At 40.4% G+C, this 19,468-nt stretch overlaps 2 protein-coding genes across 2 annotated transcripts; one reads left to right on the forward strand and one right to left on the reverse strand.

Annotated features, from left to right (window-relative positions):
• Nucleotides 1-9,901: 9,901 nt before the first annotated feature.
• Nucleotides 9,902-11,865, forward strand: dlx2a (distal-less homeobox 2a; the record flags this gene model as incomplete). Its single annotated transcript, XM_079169742.1, has 3 exons — nt 9,902-10,214; nt 10,671-10,855; nt 10,992-11,865. 3 exons carry the CDS (start codon nt 9,902-9,904, stop codon nt 11,316-11,318), a joined length of 825 nt encoding a protein of 274 aa, XP_079025868.1. The 3' UTR covers nt 11,319-11,865.
• A 5,711-nt stretch (nt 11,866-17,576) lies between these two features.
• dlx1a (distal-less homeobox 1a) lies at nt 17,577-19,042 on the reverse strand (the record flags this gene model as incomplete). Its single annotated transcript, XM_079170709.1, is given in 3 exon segments — nt 17,577-17,828; nt 18,253-18,444; nt 18,728-19,042. Coding segments are annotated over 3 exon segments (759 nt in total).
• Nucleotides 19,043-19,468: the final 426 nt, after the last annotated feature.

Below are 19,468 nucleotides of genomic sequence, written 5' to 3' on the forward strand. Positions count from 1 at the left end.
AGTTGGCTCCAGAAAATGAGAATAAAATAAAAGTGCAGCATAAACAGCAGAGGGTCTTCCCCGCTGCAGCAGCAGCATTGCAGCGCTGTCCAGGTGAGTGCAGTAGTCCAAAGTTGTAGAGCCGCTGACCCCGCTGCTCCTCTCCGCTCTGCCCGGTGTCTTTTAACTGAAGCCTGGTTGTTCCCCCGCCGGACTCTGCGCTCCCGCTCCACAGCGCCTCCTTCGGTCACCAGCGAACAGTACCGTTGAGGGAAGTAAAGGAGCAGTCGGGATTTTTGATAATTATATATTTGAGGTGTGTTTACATAAAACCAGTGATAATAGCAAAAATGTGATGAATAGATAATGCATGTATTATATGTATGCATTCTATAATTTTATCTTTACACTACTATAATCTGGATTTTTACATTCCTTTTATGTGTGTGAATGTGTTTGTTTGTTTGTTGTGATTTTATGGTGTAATGTTTGCAAACCAGCTTGCTTCAAATATGCCTTTTTTAACAGAATATTTTTACTTAAACAGAAGCTCAGGTGTTAATAAATAATATTAACAATGAGCCAGCATGCACATTACCAGGAGCCTGAAACTGAAGCAGCTAAATATAATTCAGTCATTTTCTTATCATATCTTATCATTTAGACCTGTGCGTTCTTGTCTGGCATGTTTAAATGTCTTCTGGTAAAAAAGGGCCTATATACAAATAAGGTATTTTTTAATTAAATTGACCTAAATTGTTTGAGGTAACAGTTATGAAATGTATCATAATTTCCATATAATCAGTTGTCACACAGGTTGAAAATTTGAAAATAATTATGCCAAATTCAAAATAACATATATTCAGACAACCATCCAACAACCCAGACTTTTCACGGCTTTGCTTCACAGCTCATCATCTACTGCTGTTGGTTCATATGTGAAATACAATATATCAATTTATCAAGTTATTTTTGGTGCACGTATAAAAGGAGTTAAAATTCCTACTGCTGGCGTAGAAGATAAAACAAACAAATTGCTCTCTACATACCCCAAAAAATTGTGTCAGAGATGTTTGAGAAACACTAGAATAGCTTTTTGACAAAATTAATATAAAAATCTGATCTTATCTACATGTATATCATATATTACAATCTAAACGGATGGCCAGTTTTCTCATTTTCCTTCTAAATGTCTAATTTAAAGAGTTAAAAACAAAATAGTTATGCTATTGGAACCAAACTAGGATATTTTTATTTTTACATTGAGTAGCTTCTATGTTTCTATACATAAGGGCAATTATCTATCATACAGTATAGGCTTTACATGTTCTGTAAAATAAGACAAATAACAGCCAAGGCCGCACTAATTAAGGTTATTTTGCTATTTCAGTTGGTTGAACGCAGATAAACAGCAAGTGTTTCACTCAGCTGAACAAACAAACCTCCCAGATTCAGCCAGACAAGCTGCTGAAGGTCACTAAAAGGCTGAACTATCTTTGGAGGGATTGGAATTTCAGTCAATGTCATGATTTATTGGAAAAACCCTGATTCACTGTGTGACTACTTGAACATAGACAATATACTCTGATTTGGGGGTTGATCAACCATTCATGAATTAATCAAATATTAACGCAACAACACCTGCTAACCTGACCATGTTCATAAATAATTAATAACTGTGCAGACAAAGGTTTTGTGGTTCTGTGTTCATGAAACACATGAGAGATCTTCAGGACATCGCAACACTGATTTCATTTCTAAAGCGTTTTATGATCTTCAAGAAATGCTTTCACAAACACCTCCACAAACTCTCCTTAAGGGAAAAGCTGGCAAAAGCTTTGAGGTTTCCACCCACCAGCAGCAGTGATATGAGCCGGCCAAACCTGCAGGAAACATAAAACAGCTTCATTGTATCGCCGCCTCACTTTTATCACTGTATCTGCCCGTGTTTGATGCTGGTGTGAAGTTTGAAGCAGCCTGGCCAACAATCCCTCAGTGGAACACAACACAATGTGGGCATTGTTGAAGTTAGAAAGCGTGTGTGCATGTGTGTGTGTGTATGTGTGTGTGTGTGTGTGTGTGTGCTGGCAGGCAGTGGCTGAGGGGGGTGATGGTCTTAACCACATTCCTAATTGCAGCAAATGTCTTGGGAGGTTATGTGAATGGCATCTCTGTTGCTGTGGGTTTGGTAACGGATGCATCAGATGCATCATCACAAGCCTCTTCACTGATGTAAGCTGCCCATTGACCTTCTTCTACAGGCTCCTCGCTGGGGAAAGATAATTCTTTCATTGATAAAGATACGCCCCCTCATTCATACAAACAGGCTTCCCCAGCTCTGTCGGGCACAACAGTCTTCACTTTAAGCACAATTGTTCACATCCCATTCTGCTGTCAGTGCTGTGTATTGATATTGTAGGATTTCTTTTCTGGATTCCTTCACCTGTTGCTTTCTTTACTGAAGCATCCCATTTCACTTGACTGTTCACTATTGAAATGATATCCCTCATTCTAATTAAATATTAATTAGACTCTGATTAACACTGATATAGTTATTCTTGATAGTCCGCAGTAATATTGGTGAGCAACAAACTAAAAGTTTTTATATGGACAGATACACATCATATCATGCATGCTATGATATAACCTATTACAATGCATTATATGTATTATTATAGGAACAGGTGCAATATAGCTGTATATCCTTGTGCTTGCAAAACTGTAGATTCCTATTGGTGCAATTGATAAATCTAAAGAACCAAAAAATGGTTTCTGACATTGCTTACCGAGTGTGGTCTCTGTGTGTGTCCCTGTGAGCAAAAAGGTGTGTAGCTGCCTTTACCTGGGTTCAGCCAACCACACAAACGGCACTTTCATGTCCACTTTTGCCCTGGGTGGTTGTGTAACACGAGCTGCAAGAGGAGGTAAAGCTCAATGGTCTCGTATTGTCTCAGGTCAGTGGGAATAGAGAAACCGGAGATTTGGTGTAGGTTTAACAGGTGGACTCCTGCAGGTGACGAGGCTTTTCATCACAGATTAGCTGCACGTTTGAAGGAGCTAAATGAACGCTGACTTCAGAAAGGTCTGTGTGGCCCCCTCATCAAATCACTGGTGAAGATATTCAGTTTTAGCTCTAGGTAAAGATTTACATTCTTTCTCATAGTCACGGAGACTGTTTTTATTCAAGCTTTTTAATGTCAAAATGTTTTAGTTAATGGAAAACCTCTTTCCTTGTCATTCTTAACTAGACCATCTGTACGTTTTAACAGCATGTTGAAAATGTGTCTTTCTATAAAAATAATTCTATTTGCAGAAAAGTTATATATATGTAATACTCGTAAGCATGCCGTTATCAGCCTCCGCCTGCATAGTCTGAACATTGCAATTACAGCCATTTAGCTACAAAGATCCTTTAAATGTAATATGTAAACATGGGTTTTTGTTCAGATTCTGTTGAGATTTAAATGGTTCATTATTATTGATAGTTGGATTACACCGACTTTCCACCTTCATGCTGAAATTATTAGATTTGAGATGTTCTGGAACTCAGCATCTGGTGAGACAGAAGGGCCAACTCCTCGAGTTTAACAGCCATGCAATCAACATTACAGAGACTGTTTGAGGAAACCAAACCCCACAGTTATCAGAGAGGCAAGGAAACATGCCCAAGATGCACAGTTGTCATGGGCATAGCGATGACGACAATGCAATGCAAACAGATGGGTGTTGTCACTTTAAACGCAGGATATCTGGAATACTTTCATTTAGGCACAGTTGAATTGATGATGACATTTATACAGCGCACAGAGGCATGTCAAATTGATAACATTTCATGCTGATTCAGCAATCCCGTGAGGAGTTTACATCTTTGCTTTAATGTGGACGACTCACAACGCCCGAGTGGTACCAGTGGTAGAGCGGTTGGATTTCACTGATTCGCCACCATCATGCTGAAATGATTATTTTTTAAGAGCTCTGAAACTCAAAACCTCGGTAAGACAGACGGGCCAACTCCTTCTGTTTCACAGTAATGAAGTCAACATAACAGAGACTGGTGGAGGAAACCGAACCCAAAAAAGTTGTAGGAGAGACAAGGCAGCCTGCCCAAAATGCACAGTTGGCCTAGGCATTTACGGGGGGGGGGGGGGGGGGGGGGCTGGTGTGCCAAGAAACCCTTCTAATGAATGCAATGCAAAGTTAAAACAGATGGCTGTTGTTGCTAAATGACTTCTGATAGACCTACCCTGCTGATAATGAGCATGTCAAATTGATTACATATCACGCTGTATTTTCGACATCTTTGGTTAGAGTATTACTTATCTGACTCTACAAATCTGTGATAACATGGTCTAAAAATATGACCAGTGGGGGAAATTAAGAAAGGAGGTAATTATCGGTCTAACATGGCTTGTACGACTGGAATTAATATAATAAGCAAAAGTATAGTAAGCACAAACTTATAGTCTTAGAGGTACGTGGGTGCTGAGTGACTGCTGAAGTCGTGTCTGCATCAGTGGTTGTGTGAAGCGCGGCGTTAAATCATACTGTGTGAAAAGGGGAGCAGCTGATCCTGGTCCTGTTGTGACAGTGCCGTGGTCCTTTGTAGGGAGACCATCCGCAGTAAATCTGCTCCACTCCCCTTGCACAAAGGACTGCGTCCATTTATGGGTCCTGGGTGGGGGGTGTGCCACTGAGTCAACAATGAAGGGAGCGGGACCTCGCAGACCTCTCTGAATTCTTTCTCAGGCAGGCCGTGCAGATGACACAGGGAATTCTGGGGATTCCTTTGTTGTCCCCGCAAAGTGCAAACCAATTTTTGCATTGATGCAAAGGAATTGCATAGGGTGTATAATCATTATGTCATGACAATCATACAGCTGACGGGGAATTTACTTGAGCTGGAATCAGTTTTTTTGTGGAAACCATCTCAACCAATCGTTCAACATGATCCAATTTTCATGAGTTACTAAGAAGTGTGTTATCACATCAGACACAAAGCTGTTTTGCAATATTTCAGTGGCCAAGAGGTTGTGGGCATGTTTCAACCTGCTGGAGACCAAGAAGTTATTTTTTTTGTTTTAATACACCAGCAATGTCTCAATTGAGTTCTGCCTTTTCTTGATTTTTGTTATGGGCTGAAAACTGAACACTTCCTTCCACTTGTTATTCTCTGCCTGCGCTTGTCATTAAAGCCTTTGTTGTTAAAAATAACTTCTCCTCAGAGGAAAAGCCACCATGACTAATTCTTAGGAAACACATGCTCAATCATGAACACCATGCTGAGGGTTTCCAACTTCACCTCCACTCATGTCCGCAGCCATGCAGTACCGGCTCAACCTTTCAGACGGAGAGGTCAAGAAACACTTGGTAAATCATTTCCATGTTTGCGAGAAGCACATGAGTTGGATTTGTGCACCTCATATTTGCTGACTCTGTGACGTGGGCTAAAGCTTAAAAACATTTTGGAAACAATGGAGAAAAAAAACCTCCTACTGTTTCTGGTTTGTTTTGGAAGCTTTTTCATGGAGGTATTTAAACCTTTAAGCCAAAGCTGAAAAACTTAAGCAGTATAATTTGATCTCACTAAAAGGGTGAGTTGCCAAGGTGATGTGTGCTCCAATAGACTCAGCAGGAGATCAATGAAGAGAACCCAGCAACAGCCAAATCTCTGCTGAGCTAGAAACCATTACTGCGTCTGTTGACCCTCGAGTACAGTAATGAAAAGCACCTGACAACCATTTACCAAACCCAAGTTTAGACAATATATAATGACAAATTATTACTGTGTTATTTTGTATATTTTATTTAGCCTTAAATTGAAACCACTTAAGTTGTACATAGATATAAATACACATGCATATTAAAAGCTGCACTCAAGATATGCTGGAATATAATGTTATTTTTTTCATGTATTTTTGCATACTTCAGCTTACCAAATATGATGCACTTTATTAATAGGTATAGTAGAATAGGTTAGGTTAAATGGTAATAACTTGTTGGTATTTAATTAAAATGTGCCTTGGTACAAAGATCATTGCACCTTGGGGGAAAAATAGTAAGTACAATGGGCAATGTACTCATAAATAGTGCAATTTTAGTATGTTCATGTTCAAGTTGAGTTGTATTGCTATGTTAATATACTTTGTGGTAGTCCACGAAAAAAAGGTTGAGTGCATTTTGATAACTTTGTAAGATAAAAATGTACTTTAACGAGAATAAAAGACATGTACTAGTACACAGTAATATACAGTACATTTAACACACTTTCTGTGCTATTAGTATATTCTAGGTCTGGAAGAGTATACACTTCTTTTTCACTTTTTTACGCATCATTGTTCTGCACATAATTATAGCAGATTATGCAGAACACAAATGTTTTTCATCTTTTCAGGTTTATTTAGGATTTCAGACTTTCCACTATGTCCTGAAATCAAAAGCAGTTTTTATCTAAATAAATACAGATTTTTATTTAGTGTAACATCCATAGTAGGTGGGAAGAGTAGCCCGCCCCCCCCCCCCCCCCCCCCCCCCCCCCCCCCCCCGCTGGCTCCTGTATTGCTAAGTGTACTGCACTTTTTGTACTGGACAGTGCCATTACTATTGACAACACTGAGACACTGTGTGGTCATTGAGCGCTATGTTGATTTACGCTATAGCCTACTGCTCTATTGACTACTGCGTCTTGTTGCTATTTCTGAAATGTCAACTCATAGTGTGCAAATGGTGTGTCATTGAAAGGATCTCATCTTTTGTTTGCCTTTTGAGCTTCTGCAACACAAAAAACCCGAGATAACAGATGCTCAAGATCAATATCTCCCCAGAATGTCTGGGTTGTTATCTTTCACAATGACTTCCCGTTTTGTGCACTTTGGTTGCTCAAGACAAAATGTCAATATCAGCCAGTGTTTCCTTTTCATGAGCGCATGTGTTTCTCTTGAAATGATGTAGAGGCTGTAATCCAGTGGTGATTGAAACAGGCTACATTATAACCATATTGCTTGTACTACATACTGTATTTGTCTCCCGTACGGTTATGAGACCTTCTGTCACCTGTTTGCAACTTTTGATTCAGTACGTTGTGTGCTCTGTTCATACTTATACTCACAATAGACGTACATCTTTAATAATGTCTAGCAGTCAAGACATTTTAAATAATGGATAGTCATTTCAATGGTTGAATTATTGATAGCAGAGCAAAAGACATCGAGAAGTGCTTTGATTATGTACAGTGCCGTTTTGTCCTTCTTTACACCGAGAATGAAAAAAGATGAGACACTATAAACTGGAAAAAAAAGGAGCTGAATACATATGTAAAGCGTTCTGGCTCGTGTGCTAAAGGCCAAGTCAAGAGAAGCTCCTGTAAAAATGGGAATTTGGAATGCATGATAAAAGCAGCTTACATCTGTGTCCCGTCATTTGGCATCATTTTCATGTCATTGAACACTGGGGGAAGATCCACTACACCAGCTGCTCTGCAGCAGAGGATTGAAATTATAATCAACCAACTGGGCGTGACTGTCAAGAACTTAAGCAGCAACAGCAACCATCTATTTCATGAAAGGCTGGAAGAAAAGGTATGATAAGAGCTATGTTGCCATGCAGTCGACACACCGCTGTGATGAATGTTTTGGCACGTCCAGATGTTGACTCTGAACTCTAAGATTGTGGAACTATGTTGTGAAATCCTTCCTGACCACGATCTAAAAATCTGATGACTTGTGCATTCTCTAGGGGAACCTCCTTATTCCTATAATAAACGTAGATGCTGTTTACTTTCTCCCTGTTAAATAGCTCGTTTTTTAACACTCAAACATGTTTTGCACGCATCGAGAAAAGGCCCTTTTTCCCGGGACAGAAAACTCACCTGCACCCCGATGAAAAGAAACCTGACTTCAGTTGTTAACTTTGAGAATAGTAAATTAGAGGATCAGTCTTATAGAGAAACAGATTTTTTTGCCGGACAGCTGAATACAGAGACTGTACTCCACTAATGAGCAGTGACATGCAGCCCCACTGGCCCATGGTGGAAGAGGATTGCTTGCCTTTCAGGGAAACAATGGGCAGATCGACGCCTCCCTGGACTGAATCTATGGGGTCTCATGCCCTCACTGGCAAATGGGCAGAATAAAGGAAAATAACAACAATGTGTCATGAAATGGATTAAAGAAATAATCAGTCACTGAAATGGAACACCAATTAACTCAGGCTTCCCCAGACTAAAGAAAATAAAAGGGACATTCTACCAATTTTACACATGAAGATTAGTTCACCCGTCATAGGGAGGAATACTCAGATTGGGAACATTTATATATCAACCAGGTATTTCGTTATTTATAACAGAAAGCCAGCGTTTGAAAACTGGGTGTACTGAGTTTGAAATATGTGGATGTTTACCAGGCTATATCTGATAAATCACTATCGAGTTGCATTATGGTAATTGTGGGATCCAGCAAGTCTTAAATTGCTGGTGGGCCCCTTTACGCAGGATTTCGTGGTTTTGTTCCTATATTCGTAATTTGTGTTATTTCAAAATATTGGGGACAATATCCCAACAAATCACCTCATCTCAACGTTACCATAGTTCAACATGTCTTTAACAGACAGGAAAGCTTAATAAATATAGTATTGTGCAATTGTTTTGGCTTGGATTAGATTGTAAACGTGTTATTTTGACAAGCCCTGTATATCCAGGAGTGCTTGGTGATGCTCTGGCCGAAAGAAAAAGCAAAAACCAAGTAGACAGCAGCTTAGCCCGATCAATACATGGCAGTGGCATTACAGAAAACTGAGTAACTCTGTCCCCAGTTGTGTTAATAAAAGAAACTATGCTGCCATCCTGTGGCGGTGAACAGGTGCCTAAACAACTTTGTCATCACTTTAACTTCTGTGCTTCACTAGGACTAAACACATCACCAACACTTTGGACTCAATATGAAGTTGTTGTGGTGAACCATAGTTCTGTGAACCTCGTCACAGTAAGTAGGAGTTTGTTTATTAAGCGGTTCATGTTTTTCTTGTATTTTGTTTTTCTTGCAGACAAGTAGCAAGTCAGATTTCCAACACCTGAGGGCGCTGTAGTTATTTCCTGTTGTCACCGCTTTAAGCATCATATTGGGTTTAATTCTGTATCAACACATGTAGATCCCCCTTTGACCTAATCCTACCCCCAGTGTCCCTCCCTTTCTCCGTGTAGTTCCGACTCGTTCTGTAGACTACTCGTCACTTAGTTTTGAGTTTATTTCAGTCCAGAATGTAAACATAAACTACACAAAAAAGGCCTTGTTTCCCCAAAATACACAAACAGACATAAATCTGTTATACTGGCAAGCGTAACATTCAAATGAATTCAGGGCTAACCGCAATTCAAGTGACAACTAATTTGTGGTCATGTATTGTCCCTTTCACTGCTGTGTAGTCAATTACATGATATAGTAAATGCTGAAGTCACGTTTTATCTTCCGGGGTTAGATGGCTGATTGCGCACAGAGTTGATTAAAGTTTGTGTTATAGGACCAGACCTGTTGGGCCCACAGGAACTGTTCACCGATTATTTTGAGATGCTTTGAGAGAAAACTCTCTGCAGACAACCGGACCAGACAGACCTGAGCAAATAATGGAGGGTGGACGCGGTGGGGAGTAGTCAGGCGTGCAGCCTTTACTCATTGGCTGCCTCAGACACAGTAGCTCTCCCTCTCTCATAAATGTGCTCCCACCACCGACCGTAGCAGATAATCACAGGCCTGTGAGAGGGACACACCTTCTGCTGATTTTTGCCGCAGTTTACACGGGGATGCGTTTCGATTCACGAAAAGGTGTCATCAGTCCAAGATTTGAGTCGTGTTTTTCAGCTTGCAGTTTTCGCAATTTTGTGATTTTTTTTGTTCGCGCATAGGTTACGAGGCTGCTCCGCTCCAACTCGATGATGACTGGGGTTTTTGAGAACTTAAATACTGATATGCATTCGAACCAGATTACCTCAAGCAATTTCCACAGTTTGCATAAATCGCAGGAGTCCCCGACTCTGCCAGTATCCACGGCGACGGACAGCAGCTACTACAACAACCAACAGCCTGGCCACGGCTCTCCATTTGGCCAACTCGGCTCTTACCAGTACCACGGCAACGCCACCAGCACTGTGCCATATAACGCAAAGTCGTACGACCTTGGTTTCAACTCATCTTATGGTGCATACAGCTCCTACGGCGCCAACTCCTCTCCTACTCCAGTCGATACAGGTAAAGAAGCTCTTTTTTATTTATTTAGTTTAAATAATATTGTAATTATAATGTCATGCTTTTGTTTGAGACCAAACGTCTAAACGTGCTTATTGCATGGACTGTATGAAGAGCAAGTTGAATCATAAATAACACATAATGGACAAGACAATTGGCCTATTATGTGTTCAGAAATGATTAAGACACAGACAACTTTTCAGATGCGCACAAAACACCGATAGTGCATTTTTAATTAATATAGCTTGTTGTTAAACACAAATCTTAAGCAACCTTTCACTAGCTCTGATTTTTTTTTCATTATAATATACAAATCTGATAAAAAAAAAAAAATGATTAGGTGTAGCCTTCACATAACTGCTAAACACAAACTGATGGCCCTGCAAAAATGATTAATAGGTCTATACAACTGGGAATTCCTCATGCATAACTTGAAATGTTTCCTGAATATTCCCTCAGAAAAAGAAGAGCGCGAGCCAGAAATCCGGATGGTTAATGGAAAACCAAAGAAGGTCAGGAAACCTCGAACCATTTATTCCAGCTTCCAACTGGCTGCACTTCAAAGGAGGTTTCAAAAGACGCAGTATTTGGCTCTACCAGAACGAGCCGAGCTGGCAGCATCGATGGGCCTGACGCAAACACAGGTGGGTGCATCAAAAGACATTATATTCTGTGAACTCTCCACTCTCAGGTCTGATCTGTAATGGATTCAAACGGTCGAGGGATTTGAGCTGGAAAATAACGATTAATCAATTTTTACGCTTGCCATTTGTTTCTCAGATCAAAATCTGGTTCCAAAACCGCCGCTCAAAATTCAAGAAGTTGTGGAAAAGTGGGGAACTCATCCCAGAGCAACACATTGCTTCCAGTGAATCTCCCCCTTGCGTGTCTCCGCCAATTACTGCCTGGGACTTTCCACAGACTCAAAGAATGAACAGTGTCAACTCCAGTTTACCTCAGAGCTGCAGCCCTCCCAACACGTCTGCGACTTCATCGTTTTTGGCAAACTACTCCTGGTACTCCACCACGAACTCTACAATGCATCTGCAGCCACCTCTGATCCAGCACCACCACAACTCCGCCATAAGCGCTGGAACGATATTCTGAAAAACAAATTAAAAAAAACAAAGGGTTTAAATCGGACAATACTGGTGAATAGAAAGAAAAAATGCCATTACCTTCATTTTACAGACCTCGCGTGTGCGCGCCATGCGAACGTTACACGCAAGCAGAAAAGTTAAGGGAGCCAGACAGGCTCATGGACCTTGTCAGTTTTTTGCGCTAGGAAATGGTAGTCACAGATTTCTACAGTTATTTTTGTATTTATTTATTTTGTTTATGTCGAGGGATGAGTGAACCACTATTACCCAAAGCAATCGCAGCCTGGGCGCAAGCCTACTTTTACGCGGGCGTCACTTTTTCTGCCATATGCGCAAAAACAAAACCTTCATCGCAGGACAACCTGTCACAAATGTAGCACAAGTTAACTGTATGGTGCCTTTTTCAATATGACCTCATTTTGTTGTGCGATAAAAACAGTGTACCTTTATCCATTCCTTATGTCAAGTTGATTTCTATATAGGCCTGGGGGGGATAAGTGAATCCATGTTTGTAAATATTTTACCACAGCTTTTTGACAGCCCGTGTTGCTTTGACTCTGTTTATTAGGCTATTGGTGCAAATCCATTAACCACCTTGAGCTACTGATTGTCCTACCCTCTGATTTAGGCTACTTGTATCACACTTAATTGTATTTTTGTCTTATTTATTTTAGCAATGTTCTATATATGACCAGACGTTATTTAAATAAAAATGTTTTCTGTGAATATGCATCCCTCCTTTTCTTTCCACAAATGTTTTCTGTGCACATGCATTTCTCCTATTTTCCCCTTTGACACTCATTTATGGATGACTGGGGAGAATTTGTGTTGTCTTATTCGTTTTGCAATGAGACTAATGTACTGCAGAGGGACTGTTTTCATTTTTAAATTATATTATTCATAGCCTGCTTTATTTTACAGCAATAGGCTATGTATTAAAGCGTACAATCAACGCTTGCATAATGTTCTCACATCAAATGGCTTTATTTCAGAAAATGATAATGTTGCTTTATATTACACATTTTACTTTGGGAAACTCTAACATCTTAAATGGAGCCGGGCTGCAGAAAACATGTTATTGTGATCTTAAACAGTTTCCTGTATTTTGGTTGCAATATATTAGCCGATAAACGCACACCTGTAGCTGACACAATCGATTGCATTATTGCACTTACCTCTGGTTGTGTTGCTCGACAGACATGTTAGCTTAGCTGTAAATTAGTTGGATTTTAAGCTATTTCTTAAGTGATACTAGGTTGTTTTAATAAGCTACAAGGGCGTATAGGTGCTATCAAAAGCGGGGACAAGCGTGAGACAATTCCTCGGCTGTCTATTTTACCCGGTTCAGTCCGCACATGATTAGCGTTAGCCGAACCGGAGCTCGTTCAGGCAGGCAGAGGCAGGCAGGCAGGGGGCCCGGGGCGCAGCCTCAGCGGAGGGGGGAGGCAACGCAACAACACGCCTTGGCATGCGAGATGGGAAGATGAGGGTGGGTATGAATGAGTACAAGCTCCTCAGACTCTGTGGAGTCAGTGAATCGCTTTCCAGACGTTTTATGAACTCAGCCTAACAAGAGGAACTAGTTCCAAGACAGCCTGGAGCTACAACATCATGGAAACATTTCTCACAAGTAGGCCAACGTTAAAGCCTCTGATCTCTCAGAAGACGAGCACATTGACCTACATTATTTATGTGGCTCACAGGGCCCGTATAGGCACACGTCCAAAAACTACATGTATTGCTGCCAGTAAAGTCTGTTGTATTTGAGCTATTTTGACTCCGATGGATAGATAGATGAGGGGGGAGGGGGGGTATTATTAATACACAGTCCCATCACTTAGTTCTCATTCATGATCATCACTGTCTTACCCACACGCTTCCCTTCAAACAAGCACGGGCCATCAAGTGGGATCGTTTCCTTGTAGGCTACATAATTAGGACTGTAGCTTGTCAGCGGTTGCTAGATCTCTATGATGGAGCTGACAGGATCATATCCCAGGCATGCAGCAGGTCTGCTGTGCGCCGAAACATTACATCGATAGGCCTGGATATACCTTTGAGTGGACATTTGTAGATGTAATGTGTCTACTGTTACTGTACAGAGACTAGTGAATGTATCATGACAGGCCCTCGTGATAACTGTGGACTGAAATCATATTAGCTGGTTTTCACTTATGAGTGGCATTACTTAGTTACGACAGCTGTGAAGTTACCAGCACAGATGTATGAACAATACTGTTTATCGATTTCGTCCATTAAAAAAATTAAATAATGATAATTGAATATTGTGGATGTTTTATGTTGCCCCATGTGACTTCCTTCATTAAGAGCTATTGTGGTGTACAGGCCCACTTCTGCATTTCTCCAGCTAACTTGTACATGCCATACCCCCTATCCTAATTTATACCCTGATCTGTAATTTCAATCACATTTGCTCTGGTTTGAGCATTGGCTTTCACATCTGAAAGCCTGCAATTACTATATAATTCTTCGCAATTTTAGTTGTCCTAATATGGGGTGTTATTTTTTACACAAGACAATTTCCTGCTATTTCAAGCATCAAAATTGTCAAAGTTGAATGTACATAATAAATTGGGATATCAATGCATATTTTTTTGTGTAACATCTTGACTCAACGATAATTATATCCGTGTGAAGCCTACGCAGATTTAGCCTAAATTGCATGGTAACTGCTGCTTTAAATAAAAAAAAAATACTCATAATTTACCCCAAAGATTACCAAGATCTCGAGTGCACAATGTCATCAGCGTAATGAGGAGTAAACATTTATGCTAATAATCTACATTTTTTCCCCCAACAGCTATAAAGAGGGGAAATAAAGCAGACATTTTCAGTCATATTCTGAACTCTGCTGCTATAGCTTAGACCAACACATGGGACACATTTTGTGGGATTTATTCGCTGATCTTGTATCTGCTGCAGGATGCTGCTGCTCATCTTCCTCCATGCAGCTTTCTGCGAGATCCTGAGAGGGAGCTTGCCTCATCATTTCAAGCAGAGAGGTGTGTATTAAATGTTTGTATCTTGAATATTCATTGAAAGTATAGGAAAAAAACAGGAAACAGGCTTGAATCTTGCAGATTTTTGATGGTATCAAACTATTTCTAGGACTGGTTGGTTCCTTGCAAGTAAAATCTTAGGCTGGATATGTTTTTTTTGTTTTTTTTTAAAGTCTCCAGTGTATTCAGTGTGCCAATTTTATGTGGACAAAAAGTCCTATAGCAAAGAAAGCTGTCGAGAGGATGTAAGGAAGGGGAGACACACAAGTTGTTTTTTAATGTAGAGGCTGCTCTCATTACTCTTACATTGTGCTTTGCTAATTTTGAGGCCTCTTCGCATTGAAAACTCTGTGATGTAGGCTACACCTGCAAGCAATTTGCCAGCCTTACACATAAGCTAAGTCTAAGGGAACAGTGACGAAATGGCAGCTCACCTATTTCGCTTCTTTCTATTTGCAGCAGCACATTTCTTTCAGAGCACTATCTCTTTTGTCAACGCAGAAAGATCCTCCGTGCGAAAAAAAATGCTCATAATTACCTCAGAGATGGGAAACTGCATTAGAATAAATAAGGGCGAAATTACTGTAATTATGCTGGGTCTGATGGGCCCAGCTCGTATAATCAAGAGGAGAATACAGCGAAATAACGCTGACCCTCTTGGATGTGCAGCTGCGCCTTTCTGGGGCTAGGTAGGCAGATTTATGTTCACTGCAGCAGCGGCAGCACAATTCATACTCTTTCTTAATGGTATGGAAATGTGGGCCTATTCTCCTTCTGTGGGCAAAGGACTGTATATGTCCTGAGTTTTTTTTATTAAAATAACAATAGCGACAGGTCGAAAGGGATGTTTAGGAGTGGACAAATAGGCCAAAGCTTATTTGCTTTTAGTCTCTCTGAAGCTGAATGCTTTTTGAATGTGATGGTTGCTGTATCAAGACTGCACCATGCATTTATAAAATAATACTACTAAAAATAATCCATCGTGATGGTCTGATTTGTCCTTTTAGCAATGAATAAATCAAACAAATGAGAAGAGAAGGAAGTTATTGGTTATGATGTGATGTATATGGCTGGACCGTGTAAAAGCTGTTTTGCAGACCTCACAGATTGCATCAAATCTGCCATTACAATTGCAAAACATGTATATATTCATAGAGACATTGAAGCTGGATGAGAGCGAGTTGGCTACAAGTCGTGCATCTGAATGTCTTTGTTTCATTCTTTGTTTCTTTCCGGGAAAAACATTAACATTTACGATGCATTGTTTGAATTATTTTCCCGAATATTTCGCCCTATTAGAAAAAAATTTCAGTTTTGTTGTTTTTTCACCTATATTTTTTTCATTATTATTGTTGCATGTATAAGCGTTCGGTACGATATTTGAATGGACAGGTTATTCCACTCTCTTTCTTTTGGTGTTTTAAAAAAACAACAACATGAATAAAATTGAAGCACAAAACACATATTTAAAATTCCTATTCAACCAAAAAAAGGCGTAGGCTACTTCAAGATCGTGAAACTAGAGTTAATGAATAAAGTGTGAAGTTCAAACAAGAAGGCCTTTGAACTTTTCACTTTCACTGATCTCCATCTGATCCGCCCTGTGTCCCGCGTGCTCATCCAGTCTTTTGCAGCAGCACCTGCCTCTTGCGCGATTATTCACTTAACACACACAATTGATCTCTCCCATTCATGGCACAAAATGGGGATTGTCGGAAGACAAATTGTAAGAAGATTATCTTTAAGAAAAGCTGAAAAGAAATAAGCGATGTTAAATGAATCCAGGTCTCCCGCACCGCGACGGTTAAATCCCCCAAAATGCAGCTTATACCGGCCAAATGATTCCCAGTGGTTCTTGCCTTTTTTGCTGATGTTCTTTTTTTTAATATAGGCTAAGTAAAACATATTTACATAGCCCGCTTTTGTGTAGATGCATAGATATTTTTTAGATTCAGCGCCAGATTTATATAATTATTAGGTCACCCCAGATGTTTGACAACATCTGCAACTAGTGAGCAGCAGCAGCAGGAACCCATGTAGGCTAAATGCTAAACACGACCATAAATCTAAACGACGAGCCTTTTGCAGCTCACACGGTGTCTGCTACAATAACCAACATGATACTGCTTTGTGTCAGCTCACATTAAACCTGCACCATGCTGAAGCCTTTCTTTTCACATGAGATGAGGATGGAGGAGTGAAGGGGGGGTTCAATCAAACACCTTTCTTGACATAATTTAAATCATTATTTTACTGCTTTTGAACCTTTGCACATTATGTACATAAACTTCAGAAACAGATAAATAAATTAAAGTGATCAATACAAAACTAAATATTTTCTATGTTGACTAAACACATCTCGACGAATACAGAAAGCCTAAAACCCTGTTTCACAGCGTATCCAGTACAGCACAAAACAAGTCTGAAAATGATATACAAAATACAGTAACAAATGAGCTGCTCACCCTCAGAATATTTTTTTTTTGTAAAGCAGCAAATTGTCAGGCCTTTTACATTTTTCACATAACATCGGGGCACGGCATAGAAAAGCTTTGCTTGCGTTAGTGCAGCATTAACAACACAGTGTTGTAATTTCAAAACACACTTACAAAATGAACACAGACTCAACTCAACAGAAAAACTAGTCTGAATAATTTAACTTAAATAACAAACACATAAACAACATAGTAGCGAGTTGAGGCTTTGCACAATATATGCCCTGGGGGTTGAGTGTGCTCAAAGCATAATGGTGGAATGTATTAATTATCATTATTTGGTAAAAGAATGAACCTTTAACTGTTACTGAATGCAGATTGATTTCAGGTCATCATCACTTTGGGCCCAACATCTGGTGTAAACAAACACGTGTTTTCTTACAAACAGAATAACTCACACAAGTATAATTAAAAAGGAAAAAAAAGAAGAAGAAGAAGAAAAGAAACTGCCACAAAAGTGATAAACAGCAGCTAAAAAAAAAGATCCATTGGTCTACGATTTCCGCTGACTGTCACAGACTTGCTGCCCTTGGGCGCTTTGCGTGCCTTTTCAGTCTCTTAGCTTCCTGCTTCTTCTAGCTGCTTGCCGTCATCCGGTATGAAGAGGCCACTGTGTCAGCTGGCGGCATGCGGCAGCAAACTCCGGGGTTGTTGTTGTTGTTGTTGTGTTATCAGTGCGGGGGCCGTGCTGAGGCCCCTTCACCATCGTGATACACGAGCCATGGCAGAGTCGAGGGCTGAGGTCCCTGTTCACATGAGCTGTGACTGTTGCATAGACTCTTGGTGTGCGGTTGGATACCATGAGGTGTAGCTGGGAATGTAAGATCCGGTTGTCCCCACCGAAGTCTTCACGGTGGTCGGCGAGCTCCAGACAGGTGCCACCGAGGGAGAACCGCTCGACAGTCCGCGGCCGGTGGCTAAAGCGGCGGCGTCAATTGTTCCCCCGCCTTGCTTCATCAGTTTCTTGAATTTAGAGCGCTTATTTTGAAACCAAATCTTCACCTGGAGAGACAAAGGAGATTATTAGAAAATGTACTGTTGTAAAAGGATTTGCCACTTTTACGCACGCAACAGGTTTCCTTGTACAAAGTAAAAAAAAAACATTTTTTTAATAGGCCTATATCAATATCCTGCCCTTCATTATAAAAGGCTATTACTGTATTAAGATGTCATTGAAATTAACACATGAGTGACAGGAAACAAAATTAACCCATAACTTGGTGTCAGACACTATATCATTGTTTGATGAATGGTTTGCATTAATAATAATAATCATAATAATAATAGCATTAATATCAATAAAAAATAAGGCCTGTTGTGGGGAAAAAAGCATTGTAAAAGGTGTAAAAAATTAAAAAATAAATTAAAAAAAGGCTAACGGTGCTCTTGCAGAGTGGAGCTATTCGTGAGTGTTTCATGGACTTGCCTGTGTCTGAGTGAGACCCATCGACGCTGCAAGCTCAGCTCTCTCCGGTAACGCCAAATATTGAGTTTGTTGAAATCTCCTGTTTAGAGTTTGAAGTTGTAAACTGGAATAGATAGTCCTTGGTTTTCTAATCTTTTTCCCTTTACCGTTGAATCGAACCTCTCCGCCCTCGACCACTGTGTTTTTCTCTGCTTCTGGCGCTGAGGGAGAGACGGAGAAGAGAACAAGAATGAGGAGGCAGTTGTATAGCCACAGTGCTGCGCAGCTTTGAATACTCTGTGCAAGTTTTACAGGCTGTACTTTAGGTATAATTACCCTTAATTGCATACATTGTTTATAGCGTTACGCAATAAATAATTACCAAGCCTAATTCCAACATCTGGGTCGTCTTTTCGCCGCAGCGAGGACTGTATACAGACGAAAGCCGTGCCAACATAGAAAGTTCATATTTAGGATCCAAAGATGCTGCTGCACACTTACCTGTCTCCTCTAGCCGTGTCTGTGTGAGCGCCGAGCTGTTTTGGTAGGTCTGTACTGTGCTGAGATATGGACTGGTGGAATGGCTGCCGACAGAGTTTACGTATGGATAACCCAAAGATCTGGGGAACGACGAGGCTGGACTGTAGCTGTCGTGCTGGGTATGACCTGCCGAATGTAAACAGTGCATTGGATAGTGTCCGTGAGACATGGAGGAAGGCGACATTTGTTGACTCGGGGATCCAAACTCCATGAAAACGTTTTTTCCTGAGGCAGGGCTATTAAGACTTTCCGGAATCGTAGTCATTGTCATCTCTTCTGGCGGTTCCCCTTGTCTTGCTTTTGTTGTTTTCCTTCTATGATCTCAGTGAAGGATGGGTCCCAATTTAAGCCGAACTGATTTTTTCTGTTTCCATTCATAAGAAAATGTAGTTTGTGCCTGTGAAAAGTCCTAGGTATGATGCTGTGGACCAAGACAAACTCGCTCAAAGGTTTGAATCTCGGACTCATGAATATTCATCAAAGACTGTCGCTGATTGGTCCACTCTCTCCAAGAGGGAAGCCGATTGGCGACGCTGGGGCTGGGTCCGAAGAAGCCGATAAAGTCAAGGAAAACCACAAACATCTAAGACACCCCTTGACATGTCAAGATTCGCTATCATTATTTTTGTTAGTTCTATTATTTAGAAATCAAAGTCAAATAAATAATAATAATCAATTTTGTACTAATATTGCATAC

Source organism: Pholis gunnellus (genome assembly GCF_910591455.1).
Source record: "Pholis gunnellus genome assembly, chromosome: 12".
NCBI lineage: Eukaryota > Metazoa > Chordata > Actinopteri > Perciformes > Pholidae > Pholis > Pholis gunnellus.